The sequence below is a fragment of the Triturus cristatus genome, chromosome 5_1 (genome assembly GCF_964204655.1).
Source record: "Triturus cristatus chromosome 5_1, aTriCri1.1, whole genome shotgun sequence".
In the NCBI taxonomy this organism is placed as follows: domain Eukaryota; kingdom Metazoa; phylum Chordata; class Amphibia; order Caudata; family Salamandridae; genus Triturus; species Triturus cristatus.
The window spans coordinates 201,438,363-201,464,193 of record NC_140587.1 but is presented as its reverse complement, the minus strand read 5'-3'; the positions used below and the strand labels follow the sequence as shown (position 1 = coordinate 201,464,193).

The 25,831-nt window shown below is 44.8% G+C and overlaps 1 protein-coding gene across 5 annotated transcripts in view; it reads right to left on the bottom strand.

The window, feature by feature from the left end:
* Positions 1 to 654: 654 nt before the first annotated feature.
* The window catches only part of LOC146830635 (uncharacterized), a 310,983-nt gene continuing 285,806 nt past the window's right edge, over positions 655 to 25,831 (bottom strand). For 2 of the 5 annotated variants that reach the window (XM_085604816.1, XM_085604822.1), the window contains exons 4-5: positions 12,442 to 12,564; positions 655 to 3,326 (exon numbers count right to left, since the gene is read on the bottom strand). In XM_085604816.1, the coding sequence (XP_085460942.1) occupies positions 3,121 to 3,326; positions 12,442 to 12,564 (329 nt within the window). In that variant the 3' untranslated portion in view covers positions 655 to 3,120. Of the gene's footprint in view, positions 3,327 to 5,703; positions 12,565 to 25,831 lie in introns of those variants that run through there. The other 3 variants (XM_085604817.1, XM_085604819.1, XR_014961463.1) reach the window with 2 other exon arrangements.

The window sequence follows — 25,831 nt, the reverse complement described above, 5'->3', positions numbered from 1 at the left end:
ATGTAAATGCGGCTGTCAAAGGGAAGACCACCTGCTGAGCTGCCAGGCCAATCACAATGTGCCTTCCTGCCAATGCAACTTTGGCAGAGAAACCACCACACCTGAGTTGGTGGAATTGAATGCATATGAGGCACAAACTCACCTTTACTCACCTTCCCACTTCCTGTTCCATCATGGACCCAATACTAAACGTCCTGCCTCTGCTGCTGCTGGCTGATCATAATGCAAAAACAACACCGTTGTTGCCAGAACCTAAGGTAACCTCCCCCATTACCTGTTGCCGTTTTCACTTGGCTGTTCATATATGCTCAGGACCCCTGCATATCAATATTACTCACACAAGCAATGGCATACCAATGTGCAATGTATATGCCTCTAATGTTGACGTCTAAGAAATTTAAAGTAACACACCTGTATAATCACTTTGTGGTCATAACTCAGATGCCAGCTGCCTTGGAAAAAATGGACAAAAAAGGATTTCAAATTCAAAATTTCAAACTCACCATACAGGTGTATAGAAATAAAGTACGATAATAGTCACAATAAAAACATATGCATCACACATCATTGGAAAAAGTGCAATGTAACCAATGGAAGTCCCAAATCTGAACCATTCCACATATTCATCCATGTAACATTTCCGCTCGTCTAGTGTAAGTCCTTTATTGTATACAATTTCATTTTGCTCATCATATTACAATGTGAAATGCATATCTGTGCATAGTGTTAATACAAATTTGATGTCAAGAGGAATAACGATACAGTAATGTATAAAAGAGAAATTAGATCTTTATTAATGAATTCAACCATTGTGAACCCCACACCGACTCAGAAATACATAGTTAGACTGGCCCTGAGACCCAGGTCCGAGGTCACTTATTGACATCACAGGTGGGGTGGCATGTAGCCAGCAAACAGGAAATCCCAGATCGATCCCACAGATAGGTGCAGCAACACCACAACTGTCCAGGGAGATTGGCCCCAATAAGGCACACATTGAGAGGTGCATGTGTTCCCAAAACACCATAAAGTCAGATGCCACTTGAAGCTATGAACACTTAGCCAATCAAGACACAGCACACACAATACATGCAGTGATCACACACTACCGATGCCGGACATCTCGAAATGTTCCACACTAACTGCATTATGTCCATGCAAGGTCAATGCCCACCTGGATTCCTCATCCAATTATGGCTCCAAAGACAGAGGTACACATTCTTACCAAAGATTTATTGCCAGAAACATTTTATTAAAGTCAATGAGCTGTATAAAAGTCTATGTTAGACCAATTGTAAATTGAGAGACAGTCCTCAGACCCTATGACTGTGCTTCCGACCGCAAAACAAACTGTTCCTGTTTTTCCAAACGTCCCTTGTCTCTTGTTTTTTCAAAGTATATGTCATGTTCAATCAACAATAGTAATCAGTAATCTTGGTGAAATTAACACACCTGTAATAAAATATCATAAAATAACATCTATTAGTAGGTGCTAATATCCGCTAGTATGTTGAATGGATGCACCTAATTTCAAAACACCATCACATACCATGTGAACCAGTGTATGCTCTTTACATAGTAGACATTTAAAAAGTATGTATAAGTTCATGCTATCATGCTAAAGAAAAATAGGTCCTATACATTTTACACTAAAACATTGCTAGGAATCTAACATCTGTAAAGTGAAAAGAATGCCAGGACAAACTTGGTGAAAAGAAAACTTTTGATTTATTCACTAAAAGATACGTCTCTCAAGTAGTGTGAAACAGGGCAAATGCTAGTCCAAATGGTGTCCTGTGCACAGGTGTGCCTCAACTTGCCTCCTATTGCACTAGATGCCCGTTCCTGGAAGGCATCTAGTGGGCAGAACAGGCCCCTCAAAGATGTTACGTGGGAGAGGGGTGTTTGGGTTTGGGTTTGGGAGGGGTGTCTTTGGATTTGGGAGGAAAAGAGGATTTGGGAGGGGTGGTCTTAGGTATGGGAGAGGGTGGTTTTGGCAGAGGTGGTTCTGGGGTTTGGGGGGGGTTGTGGTTTTGGCAGGGGTGGTTTTGATTTTGGGATGGGCGCCTTTGCCTTTTTTAGTAATACCTTGGGGGTTGTAGGGGTGGCTATGGTCTTTTGGTGGTTTTGGAGGTGGAAGGGGTAACTGTAAGTTTGTGAGGGGTGGTTGTGGCAGGTTTCAGGTCATGGGAAAACAGAAGAATTTCACAGAGAAAATGGGTGGGATGTACGGCAGAGAGTTTGGGTTGGGAGGTAGAGGGATTTGAAGTGTGTGTTGTGTATTTGTCTGTTGATGGTGCAGGTGTCTGGGGGTTTGGTGTATGTTGTGAATATTTGGGTGTGTCTTGCTTTCTTGGTGTGTATTGTATGAGTGAATGTTTCAGTTTCTTGGGTGTTTGTGCTGTGGAGGTGCTGGCTGTTATCATGGTGAATGTGGCTGTGGTGGTGGGTGCAGTGTATGTAGTTGTGCTGGAGGTGATGAATATGTCTCTGGTGGTTGCTTCAGTATATGTGGTAGTGCTGGGGGTGGTGGATGGGTCTGTGGTGGTGGGTGCAGTGTCTGTGGTAGTGCTGGGGGTTGGGATGGCGTGTGCCTTTGCATGCATTACTCTTTTTTCTGTGTGTTGTTTGTGTTTGGGTGTGCTGCTTGTGTCAGTGTGAGTGTGTGGGTGCAAAGGTGTGAGTGTGATTGGGACCGGTCTAGGAATAAGGAATATGGATGCATACAGGTTGGGAGTTGGGGCTCAAGGTTAGGGTGGTTGGGAGGCTGCGGTCAGTGAGAAGACTGGACCTTGAAAAGACCTCTGTAGGCCAGACATAGCACTGTGAATGCCTTCTAGGTAGGCTCCCATTTGTTGCAATTGGCTGTCAAGCCCCTGGATGGCATTCAGTAATGAAGTCTGGCCTACAAAGATATTCCTGAGGAGGTCAATAGCCTCCTCTCTCAAAACAGCCGGGGGGACAGGGGCATAGGAGGAGGTGCCTGGAGCGAAGGAGGCGGTACCCCTTTTAGGGGTGTGGTTTTGACCAACTTGGTGGAAGCAGGAGGGAGGGTGGAGATGGAACTCTGGGTGGCAGACAAGGATGCAGGTGTAACAGATGCAGTAGGGTGCACCACCACTAGGACGTGCTCCCTGGAGGAGGTATCCAAAGATATACAATTACTGGGGGCCTCCAATGCACTTTGATCATCCTCCAGGCCACTGTGTCCCTCAATATCTGGACCAGAACCACTGTGGCCAGATACTTCCACACCGATGTTGGCAACTTTTTCTTCACCTGCCCAGGATTATGCTGAAATGACTTATACAATAGTGTTACAGGATCTGTGTAATCAGAACAGAAAATGAACATTGACTACAAAACAGTTACCAAGTTTTCAGATTTCACCTGCTTCAAGCCTCTCAAACTTTGGTTCTACAGTACCATACGCACATGCATATAGGCAACATTTTCAGAAGACACTTAGTCACAGCTATGTCCTCCCCCACAATAGCTCCAATATCATGCATGATGTTGTCTCTTATCCATTATTATGTCTCTCAAGGAACTGTTTTACACCTCAGAACACTTGGCCTTTGTTGTTCAGAATAGTGAACTGATGTTACCAAAAAGGATATACCCCAACAATACCTTTGTCGTGTGTGTTCACTAGGCCCTAAAAGTTGCATACTTATCATTATCAATAGGTAAATTATGAATCAATGTCTTTCAACATATACTGCAATACTGTATCAATATTAGCATAAACTGAAAGGTTACCTTTGTTTGAAAATTTCACAATGATAGCACGCACTTCAAGTCACCAAAGTATATGTCAAGTGTCAAATAATATACATGATTTCTGTACTGAAGTAGCTTAGCAATGTACAACATATTATGTACATACCTATGCTGTTGAAACCAGTCTGAAACTAATATTTGTGGAGATTGACAATTGACTTCTGCAACATAATGAAATTCATAGGCCTTAAAACATTTCTAATACACTTCAGTACAGAGCACAATATTCTACACATTAGACTCCTAAATGTATTTAGTGATTTGAACTTTGTTGTATCTTTGTGAAATGGTTTCACTAAATATTCTGGCATTCACTGTAGTCACAACATTGTAGAACATCACATTAATCATTGGATACAATGAATCATTTATGATATTCACTTCAAAGATTGAAATGTGAACTTTCACTGGAGCCTAAATGAACTGGTGACCAACGGCGCTCCCCCCTGCACCTCTCACCTGCCTACATCCGTCAATCTCGGGAGGCCCAGAAGCACCAGCGGATCAGAAGGAACTGAAGTGCATTGATCGGGGGCAAGACCGGTGTCCCCATCCTGGGCCTATGGGACAGAGCGACCTGCGGGTAATCTGGTCTGCGGTTCTTCATGCAGTGAAGAATCGTTAGCTGGAGCTGGTATGCAGATAGTGCCCCGGTGGGTTCCCTCCCCCCTTCCTCCCCGTGCCCGTCTGCAGTGATCGACAGCAAGCAGACCCCCATCGATCTGCGAAGTGAGGAGGGCCTGATTTGCCGTGCACAGCAAAATACAGAGCGGCTGCAGCCTGGAACTGTGGAAGGGTGTGGCCCAAAGCAGGCATCGTCCCATTGCCCCTGGAGAAAGAATGAGGTTACCGAGCCAGGGCTGGAGGCACTGAAAAATTCTGAATTTGGCCCTGCAGCCTAGGCCTGTGCGTGGGAGCGGCCTGGAGTGGCTCCATGTTGTGAATCCCCCCGGTCTGAAAATTGAGAGCCAGAAATGATCGGGGGGTCCATGGCCTGTAGCGCTTTTTCCCCTTTCTTCACGTGCCAACCTGTGGGGCAGGCGGTATCCCGTCAGCATATCAGCGGTGTGCAGTGGTGGTGGAGCATCATAACAGTAAGGGACATTGCAGCTGAGGACTGGACTGGGGGCAAGTGCGGCCCGGGACGCACTTCGGTTGCGGCATTCTCCACAGGGAAATATTGGCAGGGATTAAGTCTAATTGGTCGTACACTGCTCCACCTACCAAGCGTGTTACCCCAATGAAAAATGGTCCCTGAGGTCAGCGTCGGCGAGTACGCCTATGCCCGTGTAATGCATGCAAGTATGAGTAGCGTTAGCCATCCCTGGACACGTGTTTCGAGGTAGTTGCCTCTCGTCAGCAGGGAGTAGGAAAGTGTGTAGGGTTGCTGTGTAAGCTGCTAAAATCGTTATCAGGTAAAGTACCTCTCGTAGCGCGCAGGTGCGTAACCATGAGCCCGTCGGCTCCACCGGCTCAAGGGAGCCTGAAATAAAGTTAAGTCTAATTGGTCGCACACTGCTCCACCTACCAAGCGTGTTACCCCAATGAAAAATGGTCCCTGAGGTCAGCGTCGGCGAGTACGCCTATGCCCGTGTAATGCATGCAAGTATGAGTAGCGTTTACCACAGTCCTTTGGGGCAACTTGCTGGTGTGACGAGCAGTGTGCGACCAACTTTTGCATAATTTATTACGGCTCCCTTGAGCCAATGGGCTGACGAGCCTTGGATCTGCACCTGCGTGCCATGAGAGGTACTTGACCTGTTTTAATTACATTTTGGCAGTCCACACGGCACCCCTTTACACTGACCTGCTCCCTGCTGACGAGAGGCAACTACCTCGAAACACGTGTCCAGGGATGGCTAACGCAACACATACTGTTCTTTTTACACATCGTGGCATAGGCGTACCCGCCGTCGCCACTACATTTACCACAGTCCTTTGGGGCAACTTGCTGGTGTGACGAGCAGTGTGCGACCAACTTTTGCATAAAATATTGGCAGGGAGTAAACCAGCGGCGGAGCAGTGCTCCCTGACATTTAACCTCCCTGCACCTGTGAAATCGCACATAATATGAGCCGGGTCTGATGCGAATCGAAGCATTACAGAGAAGGGCAATCCCCATGGAAGGTGATCGGTGGGGCTGGCGGAGCCTACAGCATGGCGAGTATACTGGGCGCAGCCTGGCCTGGCACCGAAGGTAAGTGAGAAGGACTCGGTGGAGGGAGATTGGACCCCTTCGCCTATCACCCTACAACTCTGTCGACCACTGTGACACACGTAAGGGGGTCCCCGAGAACCATGAACCAAGCGAACAGCCCTAAGTATTGGAGTTGGCGCCCCCTTATGGGGGAGGGGGGACAGGAACGAAAGGATCACCTCTGCAGGTACAAAATTGGGATGGTGGGGTAGGGCCCTTCTGGTCGAGGGCTCTGAATTGAGTGGGGCACAGCCTTCTCGAAGACATGCTCCACTGACTGAACGCAGGGCGAGGGACATATCCTGTGGCCGGGTGGGACAGCAAGTCATCCCTGGAGAGGAGCAACGATCACATAGCCCTTGCAGATAGACACTTTGCATGGAGCGGATCTCAACATGGGCAAGGAAAAGGCCCAGAAGCCGACCGGACCCAATACCATTACTCAATACACCACCCATAGACACCCCCCAGCGGTTGACCAGACAAAATAGGGTGCGGAGCGGGAGTCAGGGAGGGAGATCCCAGAACCCACTAGAGCAGAGCTTATGTCAGCTATCCAGGGCTCCAGGAAGGCACTGGAGGACCGCATAGAAACTGTCTCAATTGATGTTAACCTACTAAGTGCGGACCTATGGAAAGTGGCTGATAAAGTCACGAGTGCCGAAGCGGACATAGTGGAGTTGTGAGGGGATGTGGTAATGCTAAAACAACAAGTGGCACAGATGACCATGGCCACGAAGGTGCTAGAGAGACATGCAGAAGATACAGAGGGTAGGGCACGGCGCAGTAACATACGTGTTTTGGGCAGAACAGGGAGCTGCTGAACAATCCCTAGTACATTGGATCCGCACTCAACTACAACCAAGGGATTGTCGGCCATGTTTGTGATAGAGAGAGCCCTGGTCCCTCCTCTGCCCCCGGATGTGCAGCCCCGAGCAATCATATCCAAAATCCTCAACTACAGTGACAGAGATTGCATCCTGCAGGCAGCACAGGAGATCCAGAATTTCCAGTTTGAAAGCAATAAGGTTGTTGTGTACCCAGGCTATACAAAGCAAGTCCAGGACCTTCAGAAATCCTAGGGGGTAAAGCGCAAACTATGAGTACTGAATCTACATTACATGCTCCTGTACCCAGCCAAACTAAAGGTGATGGCGGGGGGGTAAAATGTATTTCTTTGACTCCCCAGAGGACGGTTGAGAGTGGCTGGAAATCCAGGGGGAGGAACTGCTGTCCGGCAAGCCATGGGGGCAAAGAAGAAGGTGGGGAACAAGACCGGTAAAAGGACATAGGCAGCAGAAAGGCCAGTGGAAATACAAAACACGGCTGAGCCCATGCAGCAGAAGAGCATGGTGGGTGAGAACAGATCACTACAGCTGGACGCCCCTGAGGATGAAGGCACAGCGAACAATTCTCTGGGAGCCACTCCTGCTGAGTTGGGAGTGGAGGCTCATAACTTGAGACCGACAATAGACACTGTGCCCAAGACACTGATGGGAGAGACTCCTGAGGGGGAGAGGGACTAGGGGGAATAGGGGATGAGCAAATGTTTTGGTAACGTGGATCACAGCCCAAACCCTGCATAGATGCACGGTAAATTGCATAATGATTTTGATGATGTACTGAGAATTCAGCTGGATGCTTGTTCCGAGAGATAGGGTGAAAGTTGGCTGCTTGCGGGAGGGATTGGGCATGGATGGGAGTGTTGCGAAACTGATACTAGATGTATAGGAGGGGTTCGCACCCAGGAGCGGTCATATGAGTGCTGATAAGTAAACGGTGGGCAGACTGGGGGCAAAAACTCACTTTTTGCCCCTGTTGGGCTGATTGGGATTCTGTGCATGTCCTGACATGATCAGAGGGTGGCCACTATCCTCTGTGATGTTAGCCAAGTATTGTCCGTGGGTGGGTTAGTTTTGGTCCTTGTTTATGGACAAATGTATGTTGTGTTATGAGAATGAGTTGGTTGAAACGTGTGAGCTGTAATTCCAGGGACACAGTCAGGTAGAAAATGCAAACAAGAGAATATGGCACGGGAGGTATAGTTCCTTAGTTGGAATGTCAAAGGGTTGGGTACCTGCACTAAATGACATAGAGTCCTTTCGTTTCTTAAAAGGCATAATGTAACATTTGCATGCCTGCAGGAGACACATTTGGATGACACGGGGCAAAGAGATTACTAAAAAAGTGGAGAGGTCAGGTGTTCCATTCCTCGTACTTTACCTATGCTAGGGGCACACCGATTTGGGTGGCCCCTGGCACCCCTTACATGCTTCAGTACACGGAATCCGATGTCGAGGGGTGCTATGTGTTGTTAATGGGGAAGCTAGATGGCAAATATACAACTATATTGAATACTTATCCCCTAAACACTGACAAGACTGCCTTTTCCTGACACTACAGGATTCGATCATCGTGGACCTGGACACTCCACTTATATGGTTGGGGGATTTCAATTGTGTCCTGGATTCTAATTTGGACCGGCATCCACCCAGAAGGGGTACCAAACCGCGAATGACTAAACTACTGCAAAAAGTGATGTATGATCTGGGTTTAAGGGATGTTGGGCGAATCCAACACCCAACACAGAAGTTGTACACATGTTTCATGCCCTCACATAATACACACAGCAGGTTAGACAGGATCTTTGCATTGGAATCTCCTGTCTTCCTAGCAGCAGAAATAACCCATTTAGCATGATTTTTGTCAGATCATGCTCCAGTGTGCTGCGAGGTACAATGGACTGTCATGGAGCAGGGTCCTCATTATTGGTGGCTACCATCAGATCTCCTTGAAGACTAGGTGGGTAGGGAATCGTTCTCAAAAGCATTGATGGATTATATAGCCCTAAATTAGAACACCACAGATAATAGAGCTAATGAATGGGATACTATGAAGGCAGTGGTCCGTGGATCAGGAATGGGATTAATGGTGTACGGAGGCAATTGCAATGTGAACTGCGGGACAGGGAGAACTCCAGTCGGGTATACAGGGTCATGGTGACACCCAGGAGCGGGAACGTATACTGCAACAGCAGGTTGCGGACACATGGTATAGACTGGACAAACACCCTCACCAGATATCATCAAAGGTTACATGCAGAAGAAGACAAGTCCAAGCCATCTGCTATCATGGATACTGCGTAGGGAGCAGGCACCCCCATTGATTCCATGTATACGCAGTCTGGAGGATTGCTATACTCCAGAATAGGTATACTGGATCAATTTAAGCAGAACTTGCAGAAGGTGTATACGGCTGACCCATCAGTTAGGGCTGAATCCTATACTCTATTCCTGGAGAGCCTCCACTTGAGGAGGCTTCTCGAGGGAGCCCGGAGAGAGCTGAAAGCGCAGAAAACTCAAGAGATAGTGGAAGCAATAGCAGACATACCCAAAGCCCCGGGGATAGATGGGTTTCCGATTGAATATTATAAGGCTTACTCTGCAAAACTATTCCATCCACTACTACAAACATTCAATGAATCCTTCGAGAATAGAATACTGGCCCCAACAATGCATGAGGGGGGAATTTGTATGCTCCTTAATCCGGGTGCCTTAACAGTCAAAAGTCTTTGGTGTTCACACTGTCAGGGCTGAAGGAACATAACACAATTGCCCAGCTTAGGGTTGAGATGGGAGACATGCCACTTCTGGTACCTGGGAATACAGGTAGCACATGGGATACACAAGCGCTCCAATTGAACATGACCAAGGTACTTGAGTCCCTGAAGTGTTCAGTAGCCTTCTGGATCATGCTGCTCCCACTGTCCTTAATGGGCAGAATAGCCGTGGCAAAAATGGTGGTACTGCCTCGATGCCTATATGCCCTGCAAAACTCACTGTGCGATAGCCCCATGTCTGTATTCAGACAATTGAAAGCAATCATGATATCCCTTTTCAGGGCGGGAGAACGTAGCAGAGTAGCGCTGCAGGTCCTCTCAAAGTGCTACGTGGGGGGGGGCTGGAGGTGCCCAGGTTGGACCTATACTACTATGCAGCGCACCTTTAACATGCAGTGGGGTGGTTGGATGAGGGAGATAACAGGGAGAAGCGCCTACTCAGCAGTCAAGTACAACCAGAGAGCCTACCTATTATATTGATGGAGGGGGCAAGTGCAGATCTACCATATGTCATTCAACAAAACAAACAGCATTCATATGGCAAAAGTATGTGGAAAGGGCACTCAGGCATGTACCATTTCATTGGGATTTAAGCACCTGGCAAGTGGCCCCAGTGCGTAAAATGGTTGAAAATATGTCCTGCCAGGCTTGGAGGGAGGGCGGATGTCTTGTCCTGGCAGATTTGTACACGAACAACACCTTCAACTCATTTCGACCTGGGGCAGGGACAGTACCTACAATCTGCGGGACTAGTGGAGCTGGTCAGGGTTACATGGCCTACGTATCCAAACATGCCTCACACGACTGAGACTCTGAACGTGTTGCTTGCATGCGGTAGTGGGCACAGGCTGGCATCACGGCTCTAGAAAGCTATGAGAGCAGACTCTGGATCACTAGCTATTAAGGCATGGGATGCATGGAACGAGGATTTACAGTCTCCATTGCTAGAGAAAATCTGGGCCAGGGCAAGTATAATCACAATTAAAGTATCCTGTAATGCATGCCTAAAATTGATACATTATAACTTCCTGCAGCGGGTATACATAACCCCTGTGAGGCTAAATCGTATAGAACCGACCAGTCCCCATGAATGCCCTAGATTTAACAGGACCCAAGCAGGGTTTTTGCATTTAGCATGGGAATGGTCAGAGGTGCAGCAGTACCAGGTTAGAGTAGTAGCGAAGGTAGGCAAGAGGGTGGGTATCCGAGTTGAGGCTAAACCAGCGCATTTTCTCTTGGGGCTGATCCCGAAACCCAACAAACGAAAAATGGTTTATAAATAGCTACAATGAACATTGGTACTGGCCAAACGGAGGGTAGCTATATGTTGGATGAGAGCACGAGTTGCAACGTTGGGAGCTGGATAAGGGATGCAGGTGAATGGTTTCTTGCGGAAAAATTGAATATGAAAGCCTGTAAAAGGGACAAAAAATTATCCGAGGATATTGCAACCTGGAGAGACTTATAGAGAGAGCTACTTAACCCAATGGGAAATGGTCAGAATTCTACCTCTGATACTAACAGCGAAATGAAAATTAAGATGTGTATTAAACTGTAAATATGTAGGGTGTTCGGTACATTTACGTTCACAGTATGGCATGTGCTTAGTCCTACACTCTGTCTTAGATAAACAATAAACATACATGATTGATGTGCCACTGGATTCTACCACTATATGGAAATAACTGGATGGGGATATGTTGAAGTCTGTGTATAACCGCTCTGTTGTTGTTTAAAATTGAATACATAAAGTTTTAATAAAAAGAAATTGAAATGTGAACTACAATATGCAACACATTACATCTTTAGGCATTTCAACATTTGCGTAATGAGTAATGAGTTTGGCCTGGTTCTGAGTTTTCCTGATGGGATTCTCATACGTATATGTGATGGAACATTCCATCTCCCAAAATACCATCAGGTAACCCATTTCACTCCGTCATTGAAAGTTTGTGTGGACATGGCAAAGGACATTGAGGAATGGTATTGGGTATTTTTTACTCTGTCACCATTGTGTACACATTCCTGTCTGTGTTTTATCGAAAATTGTATGGCTTAATCCAATTATTTGGCCGAAAGCAGACTATCTTGCACACACATTTGTGAAGCAGTAAGACATCATGCAAATCTGTCACTGTTTAACATGTATGAAACAGTATTTCTGATGCAGAGCACAATTTGGATATATCTTGAAACCAATATGTAGCCATCAATTCTGCAGACACTAGTCATTTTGGATCACATGCTCAGTCAGGTTTGTTTAGAATTTCCAATTTACGAATGTGCTGGTTGGTACATCCACTGTCTCATAAGTGCCTATTATGCTATGTCACCTATGATAGAGTTACCATGGCATCATCCATATCAGTGAAGGAGTATCACACCTGACACAATAAACACTGTTTGCCTATTTTGTACAATTGTCCCTCATGACATCAAACAACATGATATCTATTGGTAGTTTAGGCAGTCATGTGTCTGCTCAGAACTGTCTATTGGTTGTAGACAGGAATCAGGTGAGATTATTATCCAACAACAATAGACAGAGCACATCATCATGCATCTTGTACAACACTTACACATTCAAGAATTCATCTTGAATGTTGGACATGGGTCAGCCTGAATGTTGATGGCAAAAATCCTGGCTGTAACAAGAAACGGGTCAAGTAACATGTGTAACTCTGATAAGAACTTATCCCCATGTTGCTGCTGTTGGGCCCTCAACTGCCCATCAAGCTCCGGATAGGCCACCACTAGAATGTGGGCCATTATGGGGGTCAGGGTGTGGGGCTGGCCCTCACATGCTGGGAGGACTGCCCGAGCTGGACTTCTGCGAACTTACGGGTCAAGCGTCTTAGGTCCTTCCACCTCTGGTGGCAATGTACGCTGCACAACCTGTAGACCCCCAGGGTCCACACCTTCATGCGATGGCCTTCCATATGTCGCACTTCTGATGGGAGTTGACCTGTATGGATACATGAAAGGAACAAAGAATGGTATTATGACGTTTTGTTTGTCTGTATTGCTGTCGCACAAATTGTCTACAGCTATCAGTAGCATGACTCATAAGTTACCATACAACAAGTGTATTGTCACATGCTGACCTAAACTGATATCTTCATACACACTTTAATAGTGGCCTGTTGCTCATCCTCATCATATGTCATGGTCTAAACACACAAACCCAGGCCTTTGACATCATCTAGCTCAGGGGCCCCTACATAATCTATGATGTGAACTACTTCTGATCAATGCTAAATTGTGTGCACTACTGAAGGCTAAACATTAATGATAATGGCACAGTAAATACTTGACACTGTGAATAAGGGGCATGAAGTTTGGATATGACATTCTTTGAAATGTGAGTCAATTGAAAAGAAGTGTTAGCAACGAAGTGTTAGCTCTAGAAGTCAGGGAACTCTCCTTTTCAACTATTGTCCATTTAAAAGCATTTGAGAGCAGTTTTTTAAGCACACCTCAAATTTTGACCTGCAAAGGATCTTTTTTTTGACTCCTGTACCTCAGTGCATCAGTTGTATGACCCAGTCCGGCACATGATTCTGAATGAGCACTGTTTAATGACAGGCCTTGCTATCTGCAGACATGATTCTTAATGAGCACTGTTCAATGACAGGCATTGCTATCTCCAGCCTGATGACCATGATGTCACATAAACACAGCCTTTCCTCAACTTTTACATTACAAGGGTCTCCTTGTGCCCATCCAATAAGTGGCCTAAAGTCTGTGTGCTACACTGAAGGGGTGTTGAAGCTACTGGTAGCTCCCAAACTACATTTTGGAGAGCCCTGATCTAGGCTGAGTGATGTATGGGAATAGACATAGCTATCAGAATTTTCAATAGTCTTTGACACAGTACATACATATTTCCAGGTGTAAAGAGTATGTGATGTATTTACGATTTACCATGATGGCATTTGGCAACTAATCACTAGTACATCAAACAAATATATGCATAGATCTCTACATACACAACAATTGGATGTAAGGCTTTAACTTTAAACACACAACACATATTGATGATGTTGTATATTTGACATTGGCAAGTGCATACACGTCCCTAACCTCATTGTCCTATGTGAGGACCACATTATCTGACACTTAAAATCAATCACTACAATTCACTCTGGAACTCAAAGGGACATTGTAGCCTGTGTAAATAGAAAAGAGCCAGTTAGACAGATTCACATATGTATGCCAGACATGTACCTGTTCCTATGGTGAACCATAGAGCTGGCCATACAGGAAATGCACCTCCTTTGCCAGCAACTCCAGCTCCTCTAGCATGAAGGAGGAGCCCTCACACCTGTTGGACCTGGCATGGTTGCTCCCAGAGGTGAGAGACAGCAGCAAAAGTGGAGGTTTGCATAACAGAAGTGTTAGAAGTTCAGTGAGCTTTTTTCTAACTGCTGAGCATATGTTTGCAATGTATATGATCCTCAGTGAAGACAGACACAGCCATTGGCCTTTGCATGTTGCTTTAGCCAACGTTAGCCTGTGGCTGTGTCTATCGTGGAGTAAACCGCCTACTACGTGGTCAGCTTCTGCCACAGTCGTCTCCTTCAAAATTTCTTTTCGGCGAGGTCAAGCAGTTGCCATTTTACATCTTCAAAAGTGTGTGCTTGTGTCAGTTAAATGCGTCACCTCCAATAAAAAAAGGGGGATAGTTATTTAAATATTTTAACTTCGATGGGAACTAATTTATTTGAAAATTACATTGACCTGTAGTGCGTTACAGTGCTGAAAATCAATACCTGCATTGTGTTGTTTACACTTCCCTTGACGGTATATTTTGGAGGAAAACATTAAAAAAAGAAATATGCGTAAATTATAAATTTGAAATGTGTTAATTACACATTTCATTATTTTGATATTTATTTTAGGCTCTGAATGAAAACTTTAAGATTAAAGGACAACAAGCAAATGTTTCATTTAATTTAATCTCTATTTTGTAGAACTACATACCGTTGGTGTTAATTATCTTACACGTTGCTGTGGAACATGCTAAAAATGTTCAAGTTATTTTTCTCAATGCGCACATAAGAACCCCGGGAGAACAAGTCTGCCAGAATTGGAACCACTTCCATTCAATCAACGTTTACTACTATGGAGCAGCACCATACCACTGCAAATGTCACACCTTAGATCTGTGAGGGCCTGGGATGCTGGTCAGTACAATCTTTCATAAAATAATTTGTGGAATTTCTATTTGGACAACCTGAAATTGTGTTACTTTTTTTGGACTTTTTTTGTTTTCCTTCTAGGAAACTCAGCTTATCCCAACCGACCATGGTTGGTGGCATTATGAGGAATCCACCAATGCCAGGGGAACTCCACTTAGTGAGGCCCATGGAAGAACACGTGGCCAGTGGAGTGGGCTTTGCTACTAAAGGACAGATTTTGTTGTCTGAAAAAACTGGTGGAGCCCTCCTCTACTCACCTGCTAATGTGTGCCAAATCACAGTGGCCTGCTGCATGCTGCACAACATCCCCATGCAATGGAACATCCCTTACATCAGAGAGGATGGAGATCATGAAGGGCCACCTGGTGAGGATCCTGAAATGCCAAATCAAGATGAAAGTCGTGAAGAGGAAGGAGTTGACTTATGTCAAGATGTCATTGGCAACTTCTTCTCATGAGTGTAAGTACATCTGTACATGTTATCATTTTCACCGTTCAACCAACTATCGATATGATGAGAGAAGTATGTGGTGGTCAATTGTTGGAAGGAAAAGTTCACTGAAATTCAGGCCAAATCTGTTTGTTGTTTAAAGTTTAAACAAATTCACAACTGTTTTCAGTTACATTGTGTCTCGCAAATAACTACATAATCTCATAAGTACTTAATCACACGGCGGCCTAGGAGACAATTAGGCACAAATGCGGTGCGCGTACTTTGACGAAGCAGAATAACGGAGCGACCCTACCTGGGGACCTGTGCTCGGGAAATTAGCCGCTGCAGTAAAGACCACTGAGGCGGACGCTTTTCCTCCCGCTGCTGGTGGAGCTTGCAGCCGTCGACAAGCGGAGCTGAGAACTACACCTCCCAGGATTCCCGGCAGTGCTACCGATCCCACCCACTACCACTTCCGCGTCTGGAGGCGCCAAAAACGAGCAGCTCCCTCCGCGTCGCGGGCCCCGCGCGGGCGGCGCCGGGCTAAGCCCGGGCAAAGGGCCGGCCGTCTGTGGCTGTTTGCGGCTGGGCTGGGCCTACCTTCTAAGGCTTACTTGGCCCCTCGGCGTCCTGTCAAAAGGTAACGTCTCTACTACTAGGGGATACCTATTTGTGTTACACCTATTCTTTTATTCATGCCTTTTCCTCCTGGTTTGGCCACTTACTATGACCTTTTGATATTAACATTGGAAACTATGGGCAAAAGGAAGTTGTTAGACGTCATTGGAGCGAACCAAGCGAACAAAGGTGTGGTAGCCAAACGGAAAAAAGCTAAAAAGTCCTGTAAGAAATCCTTACCGAATGGCCCTGCCGCAATGGACCGCATTGAGTCCTTGGTTGAGGATTGTGAATCGATATTACAAGCTGTCCAGGATCCAATATCCACACCTGGTATGGAACCTCTCACATCGAGAAAAAACCGATCTGGCACTAAGTCTATCACTCAAATGTTCAGCAAAATACCCCTTCGTCATCCAGCATTACCAAATGAGGAGAGAGGGAGTGATGAGGGAATTGCTTTGGTGGCAGCCTCCGGACCAGATCTAATGCCAATTGACGTAATCCAAGTACCTCTTGACCCTGTAGTGATTGTATGTTCCAACCGCTATGCGGCTCTAACCGATAATATTGACTTAGCTGCACCACCTGAGCCGGACCCAGAGCTTGTCCAACGATCTATGGCTAAAACGACAAAGGAATGTGAGCTTCAAGATCGATTCGGTGGGGAGACATTAGACGTCAGACAAACTGTTCATTTGTTAAGACAGGAAATTGGCGACATGAAAATATTAATCTCTGAACTGATGTTGATTATTAAAAAATCCGTCCCACACTTTTTATTAACTCCTACTGACAAATCCTCACATTCTGTATCTTATATTCCAACTCAGCCTGCCACCCTAAGACACACTGAAACTCATGCTTCCCCTATTGTTCAATCTGAATGTAGCAGAATCGAACCAAGGGTAGCGCGTAGAGCAGGTCCAAACTCCGCCAAATCCCCAAAGAAGTCCCATGTGATCCCCATCCCACCCAACCATCCTAGTCGGACCATACAATCGCGTAGTAATTTCGATTTTTGTTCACCTATGCCCTCCAATTTAGCCAAAACATCTTTAGCCCCTAACAAGCCCACGGTCTATATGGTTGGGGTTCCGTTAGCAAAAGGTAGAGAAGATGAAGGATCATTAAAAAACAAGGTCACCCATTGGATACGTCATGTCAGAGGCCGTCGATCCCTAATAAGGGACGACATCATCCGAGTACAAAGACATAGATCCGAGGATAGCTTCACAGAAACTATCGAACTTACTCTGGCTAACCACTTCTTGGCTGAAGGCCTCTTGGCCTTAGAGTTTAGAACTTCCTCCCCAGATTCATCCGCCATTCAATTTAGGCGATACCCCCCGTTGAATCTAATAGGAGAAGGGGTAGAGAACAAGATCCAATAGAGGGAAACTACTCTGTACTTGATAATATTGACTGACTAATTCCTGACGCGATTTCATTGAGTGATCTAGGCACTTCTTCTGGTTATGATATGCTAATGGCCCAACCGCAAAAATCTTCTGTTCCGACTCCCAATATTAATGTTATTGATGAAGGAGGAGCGAATACACCCCAATTGCATCTATCCTATGATAACGCTACTGATATCTCATTGCCCCCTCTTCCAAACCTCAAAATAATCTCATGGAATATTGCTGGCCTGCGAACCAAACTCTCTCTTCCAGATTGGAATGAGTTGATTGCAGCCCATGATATATGCATCTTCCAAGAGACCTGGAGCCTTGTTCCATTATATAAACATGGCTATGCCTGTTTTTGTGTCCCAGCGATCTCGAAGGGGCGAGGACGCCCTTCGGGAGGACTTATAGTCTCGGTGAGTATCGCCCTTAATCTTGAGGCTTGCGTTTTTTTCTGCATTTCCCCTGATGTAATGAGATTGACGTTGAGAGGGTCTAGGGGCGGCCCTGTCATTGATCTTTTTAATGTTTACATCAGAGGAACAAGTGGTGGCTCTAAATCACCGATAGTAACTGATTTGGGAGACAAACTCTCTGTGTGTTCACCCGACTCTCTTATCTTGGTGGCAGGTGACATGAACTGTACGTTCGAACCCTTGGCCACAGAAGATTTTCTTGAGGTGGAGAATGAGGATGCCAGGTGGCTTATACCACCATTAACACTACCTCCTATCAAAAAATGGACACCAGTAGCAATTCAACTAAATGCTATAACATTAGAATTTGGCTTAAGAGCAGCTAATGGACGTCTTCCATCTGATCTCCACGTGCTAATACTTTTAACAAAATGTCTTGCCCATCACGAATCGATTATATTTTGATCGATCGACGACTATGGAGAAACGCACTGGATATGACTATAGTTCCATCTACTGAAAGTGACCATAATCCTCTGTGTTTAACTCTGAAGAGCCCATGGTCTTTTGTTCCATCAGGCTCTGGTGCTGGCCCTATTATTCTCTCCAAAGAAGTAGTCCCATCAAATTGCAGGAGATACCTCAAATGGCCTAAAATTAATTGTAATGAGCAGAAAATGACAGCCATAAAGGAGGTCTTGTTAGCTAACATCTTGGAACTGCAAAAAGCACGTAGTGATCCAGATGGGCGTTTAAGGGTGGGGAGCATTCATAACGATACAGTTACGAAGATAGGCTCACTTTTCTTGACATCCTGTCCTTTGAGAATTTTTAACAAGTCTCACAATGCATCAGGCTCATGGTATAGTCCAGAGTGTAGGCAAAAAAAGACTATACTAATATCCGCTGTCAAAACCTCCAACTCTTGCCTAGTGCAAAGAGCTAGAAAAGAGTACAGAAAGGCGGTGATACAAGCAAAACGTGTATGGGAGGAATCCAACTGGCTGGATCTTAAAGCCGCCAGTTTGGCTAAGGATGGAAATTCCTTTTGGAAATTGTGTAGAATGTCTTCAGGTTCGGATCCCGATATCATACCTAATCATATTTCAAGTCAAGAGTGGTTTACACACTTCAAAAAACTTTATTCGGGGGAGGATGCACAAAACCCTAGACTTCCACATCGCCTAATAGCAACCTCCTCCATTGTGGACATAAGTGATCCTTTTGTTGAGTCTGAGGTTTTGATCGCCATTAACAAAATAGTTCCAGCTAAGGCTCCTGGCCCAGATGGCCTCCATGGTGACTTCTTTCGAGTTGATTCTCGAAATTGGGCAAAGTATTTCACCCTTCTGCTCAATGCCCTCATCAATGGATCCCCTGTTCCCGATTCATGGAAAGGAGCCGAGGTGGTTCCAATATTTAAAAAGGGCTCGAGGGAGGATCCTGCAAACTACCGACCGATCAGCCTCATCGATGCTGGTCAGAAGGTGGTTGGCAGAGCTTTGTTGGAGAGAATCCTGCTATGGGTTAATGAGAATAATATTCTGTCTCATTACCAAGCGGGATTCAGATCTAACACAGGCACAATCGACCAGGCCTTCAGACTCCTCCTCTTGCACTGGAAGGTGGTGACGATTGGCAAAGGCAGTCTTCATCTAGCTTTTATAGATTTGAAGACTGCCTTTGACCTGGTCCCACGTGACCGTTTGTGGTTAGTCATGAGGGAAATGGGTATGCCCACGTCAATCCTTGACCTTCTGATACGCCTGCATGAGGGCAATTTTGCCCAGATTAGATGGGGAACCCAGAATCAAAAAACAGCAAAAATCCCTGTTAATAGGAGAGTTCGCCAGGGCTGCGTTCTGGCACCCACCCTATTCTCCTTATTTGTGAATGGGGTGGTAACATTTTTACAAGATATTCCAGCAGATGCTCCAGCCCTGGCGGGCGATAAGGTCCCCGCCCTCCGCTTCGCAGACGACACCCTGCTAATATCTAAGACCCCGGCAGGGTTGCAGAAGCTTCTGGACAGATTTTATCTGTTTTGTAATTTAAGAGGATTGACCATAAACACCGCAAAGACCAAACTTCTTTCGTTTAACTTACGTAGATCATCTAAACCTATCCTCAAGTTGGATGGAGTCCCTCTCCAGTTCGTAAAAACCTTCGATTATCTTGGCATCAGAATCTCTGACAACATTAGTTGGAGACCCCACTTAGACAAGATGCTCCTTAATCACAAGCGGGTCGCGGGGACTATCATCAAAGAACATCGCTCTTCACAGAGCAGACCCATCGCACCCGCTTTAGTGATCTACCAAGCAAAAGCTGTCAGCTCCGCCCTGTACGGTGCCGAGCTTTGGGGCTTCGATAATGTCGAAGACATTTCTGGGTCAGAAAACAAATTCTTGAGGGAATTGGTCTCAGTTCCAAGGTGTACTCCCCTTAAACCTCTATTTTGTGACTTGGGTAGGCGAGCAATTAAGGATTTGGCAAGACTGCGTCCCCTGCTTTTTTGCGCTCGCCTATGATGAACTCCAGAGTTATCAAAGTACGTAGAGGGCGTTAGAGAAGTAATAAATACCCTGGGCTCACACAAAGTTGGCTGGCTGTCTAATATTAAAAAGCTTCTTCTACAGTTGGGATTTAGAGAAGCCTGGGAGTCCGGCAAACCAATAAACAAGATTGATCTTAAAAGAGTTTATTGGGCATGGATTGATACTCAAGAGATTAGTAAACCTAACCAAGGTAGACTAACAGAAGCCTTTTATCTACACAAACAAGTTGTCAGCCTTGAGCCCTATCTTCATCTCATCCAGAAACCAAGAGACAGAACACTTTATATTCAATTTAGATTGGGCACATTACCTACCCGAGAGCACACCAATAAATGGAAGTCTCCTCCCCAGACCACGACACTTTGCCCGAGCTGTAGTGAGAAAGTTGAAAGTATGGCACACCTTATGTTCGAGTGCCCGGCTTACAAAAATCCAAGAGGCAGATGGCTAAGTCCAGTCTGCAGACAGCTGGGCACATCGAACTATCGTGTAGCCCTCAGGATTTTGCAATCAGATCCAGCGCAGTGCTGGTTTGTGGTGTGGCCAAATTTCTGGGGTGGGCCTGGATAATTAGGGTCAAGAATTTTTGTCCTGATATGACTTCTTAGCTTCTCTCAAATTTTTTAAAATCTTTTTTCTGTTTTTTACCAAATCAAAAGCACTGGGATATACATAGAAATTTAATTCTTTTTTATCTGACTGTAAATATTTTGTATCAAATGTATTTATTCAATTTTTTAAATGTTCTTTCCCAATCGATAAATTGTATTCTTTATGTATGTATGTTGTTGCTTTTATGATACAATTTTTATCGAAATAAAGCTTTGATGATGATGATGATGATGGCTTAATCACACACAGTACTGAAGAGGCTAGGTTTTGCACGGCATACTCAACAGTGCCATGGAAGCAAGTGGTCAATCAGGTGCCAACAGGTCCGGCACCAGAAGCATCAGCAGGATTCATCGTGGGCTCCAAGGGTGATATAGATTTGTCCCTGTTGTTGTCATGAGTGATGTCCTTGACAGTCTGTATCACTTTCTCTCATTCAGTTGGGTTCAAATAAGACTGGTCCTGTTACCTACCTTGTTGAGCAGGTGGAGTGCCTGTGTGCTGGTTGGGACTCATGGCAATAGAGTAGTGTCCATTGAAGAGTTCTCTACGTTATCCAGGAAGTGGAGCAGGTCAAGTGGGTCATGGATGTCTTGCGACTTTCCACCTTTAATTATCCACACCAGGGCAGGCTCCAACATACCGTATTTTATTTCTACAGCAGAGGTCTTAGTACTAGGAAGGCTTTCCGCTGTGCACTGGTCTCCCTGGAGAAGTCTGCAGGTCAAGCTGGCCATGTTTTCCCACCACTTTGAGGATCTGTCTGGTCTGTTCATGGCAAAGAATACAGGCTATTATTGGTCCTCCCTTTCCCAGGCGTGAGTTGCATTCATTGGGATTCAATGCACTATTGGAATTGCAATGGTGGAATGAAGGAGAGGCCTGTAAGGCAGTTAATAGGTTCAGAGAGGAAGCCCCAGGTGCAGTCTTTCTCCAGCTTCTCACGGACACCGTAAATGTGCACATTGTCCCTGTAGGTCCTGTCTTCCAAATCTACAGGCTTTCATTGGAGGTGGCAGATATCGGAATCTCAGGCCTCCACTGTGACCATAGTTTTTCAAGGGATGTTACTTTGTTGTCTATACAAGCCGTTTCATCCTGAAAGAGACCAATTTCAGAACAGATAAACTTCATTTCTGTAGTTAGGTCACTGATTTTGGAGTACATGGTCGACAGGGTAGCCCCCACTGCTGTTATTTATCTCAGGATCACCTCCATGGTGGGTCCTGCAATGACGATGCACCTAATGGCTGCCTGCCCCTTACCACCACCATAAATAACAATTGCTTGGAAGCCTTGTCTGAGGCCAAGATGGTTGAGGGGCCTCCAGAGAACAGGGGATCCTCAATCCCCAGAGAACCCGGGAACCTAGCAGGTGAGGTCCAGAAAGGGAGTTTGTAACACTGGGTGGGGCAGCTGGGCATGCAAGCAGTAAGGTGGTAGTGAACAGTAGGTCAGCACATGGGCGCAACAGTCGCACAGCCCCTAGCAATGGTTGGCAGGCCAAGTTAAGGCTCCTAAATGTTCGGCATGTAAGGGCAGCGAGTGGCTACAGACAAGACACAGGGATCCAGATCAAGCTCTGCTATGTCCCTCTCCCAGCCCGCCAGCCACACGCACCCACTGGCAATGAGAAAAAAAACAGAAGTAGGGTGTCTCAGACATCAAACAGGGAATGTTTACCTGTTCACAATCAAAAGTTAGTACTTTTTACATTTAATAAGGCAACCCAATGATATCTGATGGGCGATATAAGCCTCACAGTAATAAAAAATAAATGTAGGAGTTTTCACTACCAGCACATGTAAAACGTAAAAGTATGTGTCCAACTTTTTTAACACACTGCACCCTGCCCTCTGGACTGTGTAGGGCCTTCTCTAAGGGTGACTTATTTGTATTAAAAAGGGAAGTTTGAGCCTGGCAAGAGGTTTATCTTGTCAGGATGTAATGGCAATTTGTACTACCCACGCAGGCTGAAATGGCAGACTTGAGACATGATTAAAAGAGTACTTAAGTCAGTGGCACAATCAGTGCAGCAAGCCCACTAGTAACATTTAATTTATAGGCCCTAGGTGCACCTGGTAATACAACTTTGCTAGGGACTTAAATGTAGATTAAATATGCCAATCGGTTTAAGCCATTTTCACCATGTCTAAGGGAGAGAGCACAGGCACTTTAGCACTGGTTAATAGTGGTGAGGTGCACAGAGTACTAAAAGCCAATATAATGAGTTCAGAAAACAGGAGGGTGGAGGCAAAAGGTTTGGGGGTGACCCTGGAGAAACGGGCAAGTCCAACATGAGGTAAGTAAAATAAAATGCTTTTAAATGTATGTCGGGTGCTTGCAGATGAAAGTATGTTTGTGCGCGCATGTGTGTGTGTGTGTGAGTGAAATTAAGTGAGTGAGAGTAAGTGACAAGTAGTGAGTGGGAATGTCAATGAGAATGAGTGAGAAAGAGTGACAGAGTGGGAAAGAACATGCATGAGGGTGAGTTAGTGTGATGGAGAATGAGTGAAAGTAACAGTGATTAACGAGTGTAATTGTGAGTAAGAATTAGTGAATGTCAGGGCTGAACAGTAAACTAAAAGCAGCCAACAAAAGAAGTTCAAACCCTGCTCTCTTTCTCATTCCTTTCTTGCCTTTTCTCTCTTCTCTTTCTTTCTCCTCTCTATTCTAAAGCACCCTCCTACACCTGCTGTGATTACCTGAAGGAGCTGGAGAAAGTGGCAAAGCCACCAGCAGCACCCCTCTCCTTTAAAAAAAATGACCTCCAATGACTCCAGTCCACCAAGAAAATGGTTTATAGAATAAACAGACAATCCAGGCTTGTCAAAGTGAGCCAGAATAACTGAGAGTAATAGTGAATTAAATTAAGAATGAATGTGAGTGATAGTGAGTGCAAATGAATGAATGAGTCAGAGTGATTGAAAATAAGTGAGAGTTACTGAAAATTAGTGAAAGTAAGAGTGAATGCAAGTGAGTGTAAGCATAAATGAGTCAGATTGAGAGTGATTGTGAAACAAGTTAGTGCAAGTTAGTGAGAATAAATGAGTGAGGGACTGAATGTAAGTGAGCGTGATCGAGAATATTGTGCTTTGCTTGAAACTCCATTGTTGGCCTTGGTCTACTGTCAACATCAAAAAAGTCAATGCTGATTTGAAAAACTTTACATTCATTTATGTGAACGAAATTGAATCTTTAATAACTAATTCACCCGTTGTGAACTCCGCAACAACCCTGACTCGCAAATGCGTAATCAGGCAATCACTGAGACCTAGGCCCAAGGTTATTGATTGATAGGTTACAGGTGGGGTGGCACGTTGCTTGCAGACAAACACACAGACAGGAAACTTCAGAACAATCCCACAGATAGGTGCAGCAACACCACAATGGTCAAGGGAGATTGGCTCCAATGAAGCACACATGGCTGGAGGAGGTATGCACACTCCTAAAACACCATAAAGTTAGATGCCACATGAGTTAGAAACATATAACTAATCGGAACACAGCACATACAGTGATCACATGCTCTCGATGCTGGACATCAGGATGCATTAGCCACTGGCCACATTGTGTCCACGCAAGATCAAGGACCACCTGAATTATCCATTAGACAATTAATTTATGACTCCAAAGGCCGCAACTTACATTACTCACCATACAAGGGTCACCAGAAACATTTACTGACTACAATGAACTGTCTATAAAAAGTCTTAGATTGATTGTAAATTGAGACAGTCCTCAGACCCTGTGCCTGTAACTTTTCTCTTGGCCGTAAAGTTTAATTAAACAAACTATTCATGCTTTGCCAAATGTCTCTCGTCTCTTGTTTTTTCAAGGTATTTCATATTCAAGTCACATTACTAGAGTGAATTCTCAGCTTATAGAAGTACATGTCCCAAAATAGCAGTGCGTCAAAAAGAAGTGAACCGATAGATGCACTCAAACAGATGCAAATGCCTTCAGGCATCCAAACAAAGGTATACAAAAAACCTACAGATAAGAATAACAGTTTACACTAGCAGAGTTTTCATCCACAAACACTTAAACAACATTTCCATTATTTCCAATTTACATGATTGAAACATATTACTTCCAATGAGGAGTTGTAGACTGCTTTTGATTCATATATGACTAAGTTTCTGAATAGAGGATATCCACGTTCAGTTTTGGAAAATTCCATTCAGCATGTCCATGTTAATGAAAGGAAACATTGCTAAGGAAACCATAAAAACCAAACTCTACTAGGATGATCTTTGTTTCCAAATTTCCTACCAAAATCTCCAGCCATCAAAAAAACTATTAAGAAACGCTGGGAAATATTGTAGGCTGAACCAGAATTCCAAGGGCTATTCATCGAAAACTAATATTTGCATACAGCCATTCGAAAAACTTCAAATAGATACACCAACAAGTCTTTCCGCACTGAGAATTATTCAGGTACGCAAAATGTTTACAACTGTATAAATTGCAACAATGTAATACTGGGCAATGCTGTCTCTTACCCAAAGAAAGGATACATGATCCTGTTCAAACATTCAGCTAATTGCAACAAATAAAATGCTGTGTATTGTTTAAAATGTCTATGAGGTCTCATATACGTTAGCAAGACAGAAAGGAAAACCAAAACTAGAATCACAGAACAAAACTAATATCAGAAACCACAACAAGAACTCCAGGGTGGCTATTCATTGGACGGAACATGGGCACAATATTACCCAAGTTTGCTTTCAAATCCTAGAAATGGTAGTACCACAACCTGACATCGATAATCACAAAAGACTTCTGCAAAGAGAGGCTTTGTGGATCAGAAAATTGAACGCTTAACAGCTAAATAGCATGAATGATAAATTGGAATTCTTAAGTTTTTTGTAATGCCTTGTCCCAATTTTTTAAATCTTCATGTTCATTTGATACATGTATAGATAGCAATTATGATTATACTGTGATTGATTGATCAACATTGCACTACGGTATTCAGGATAG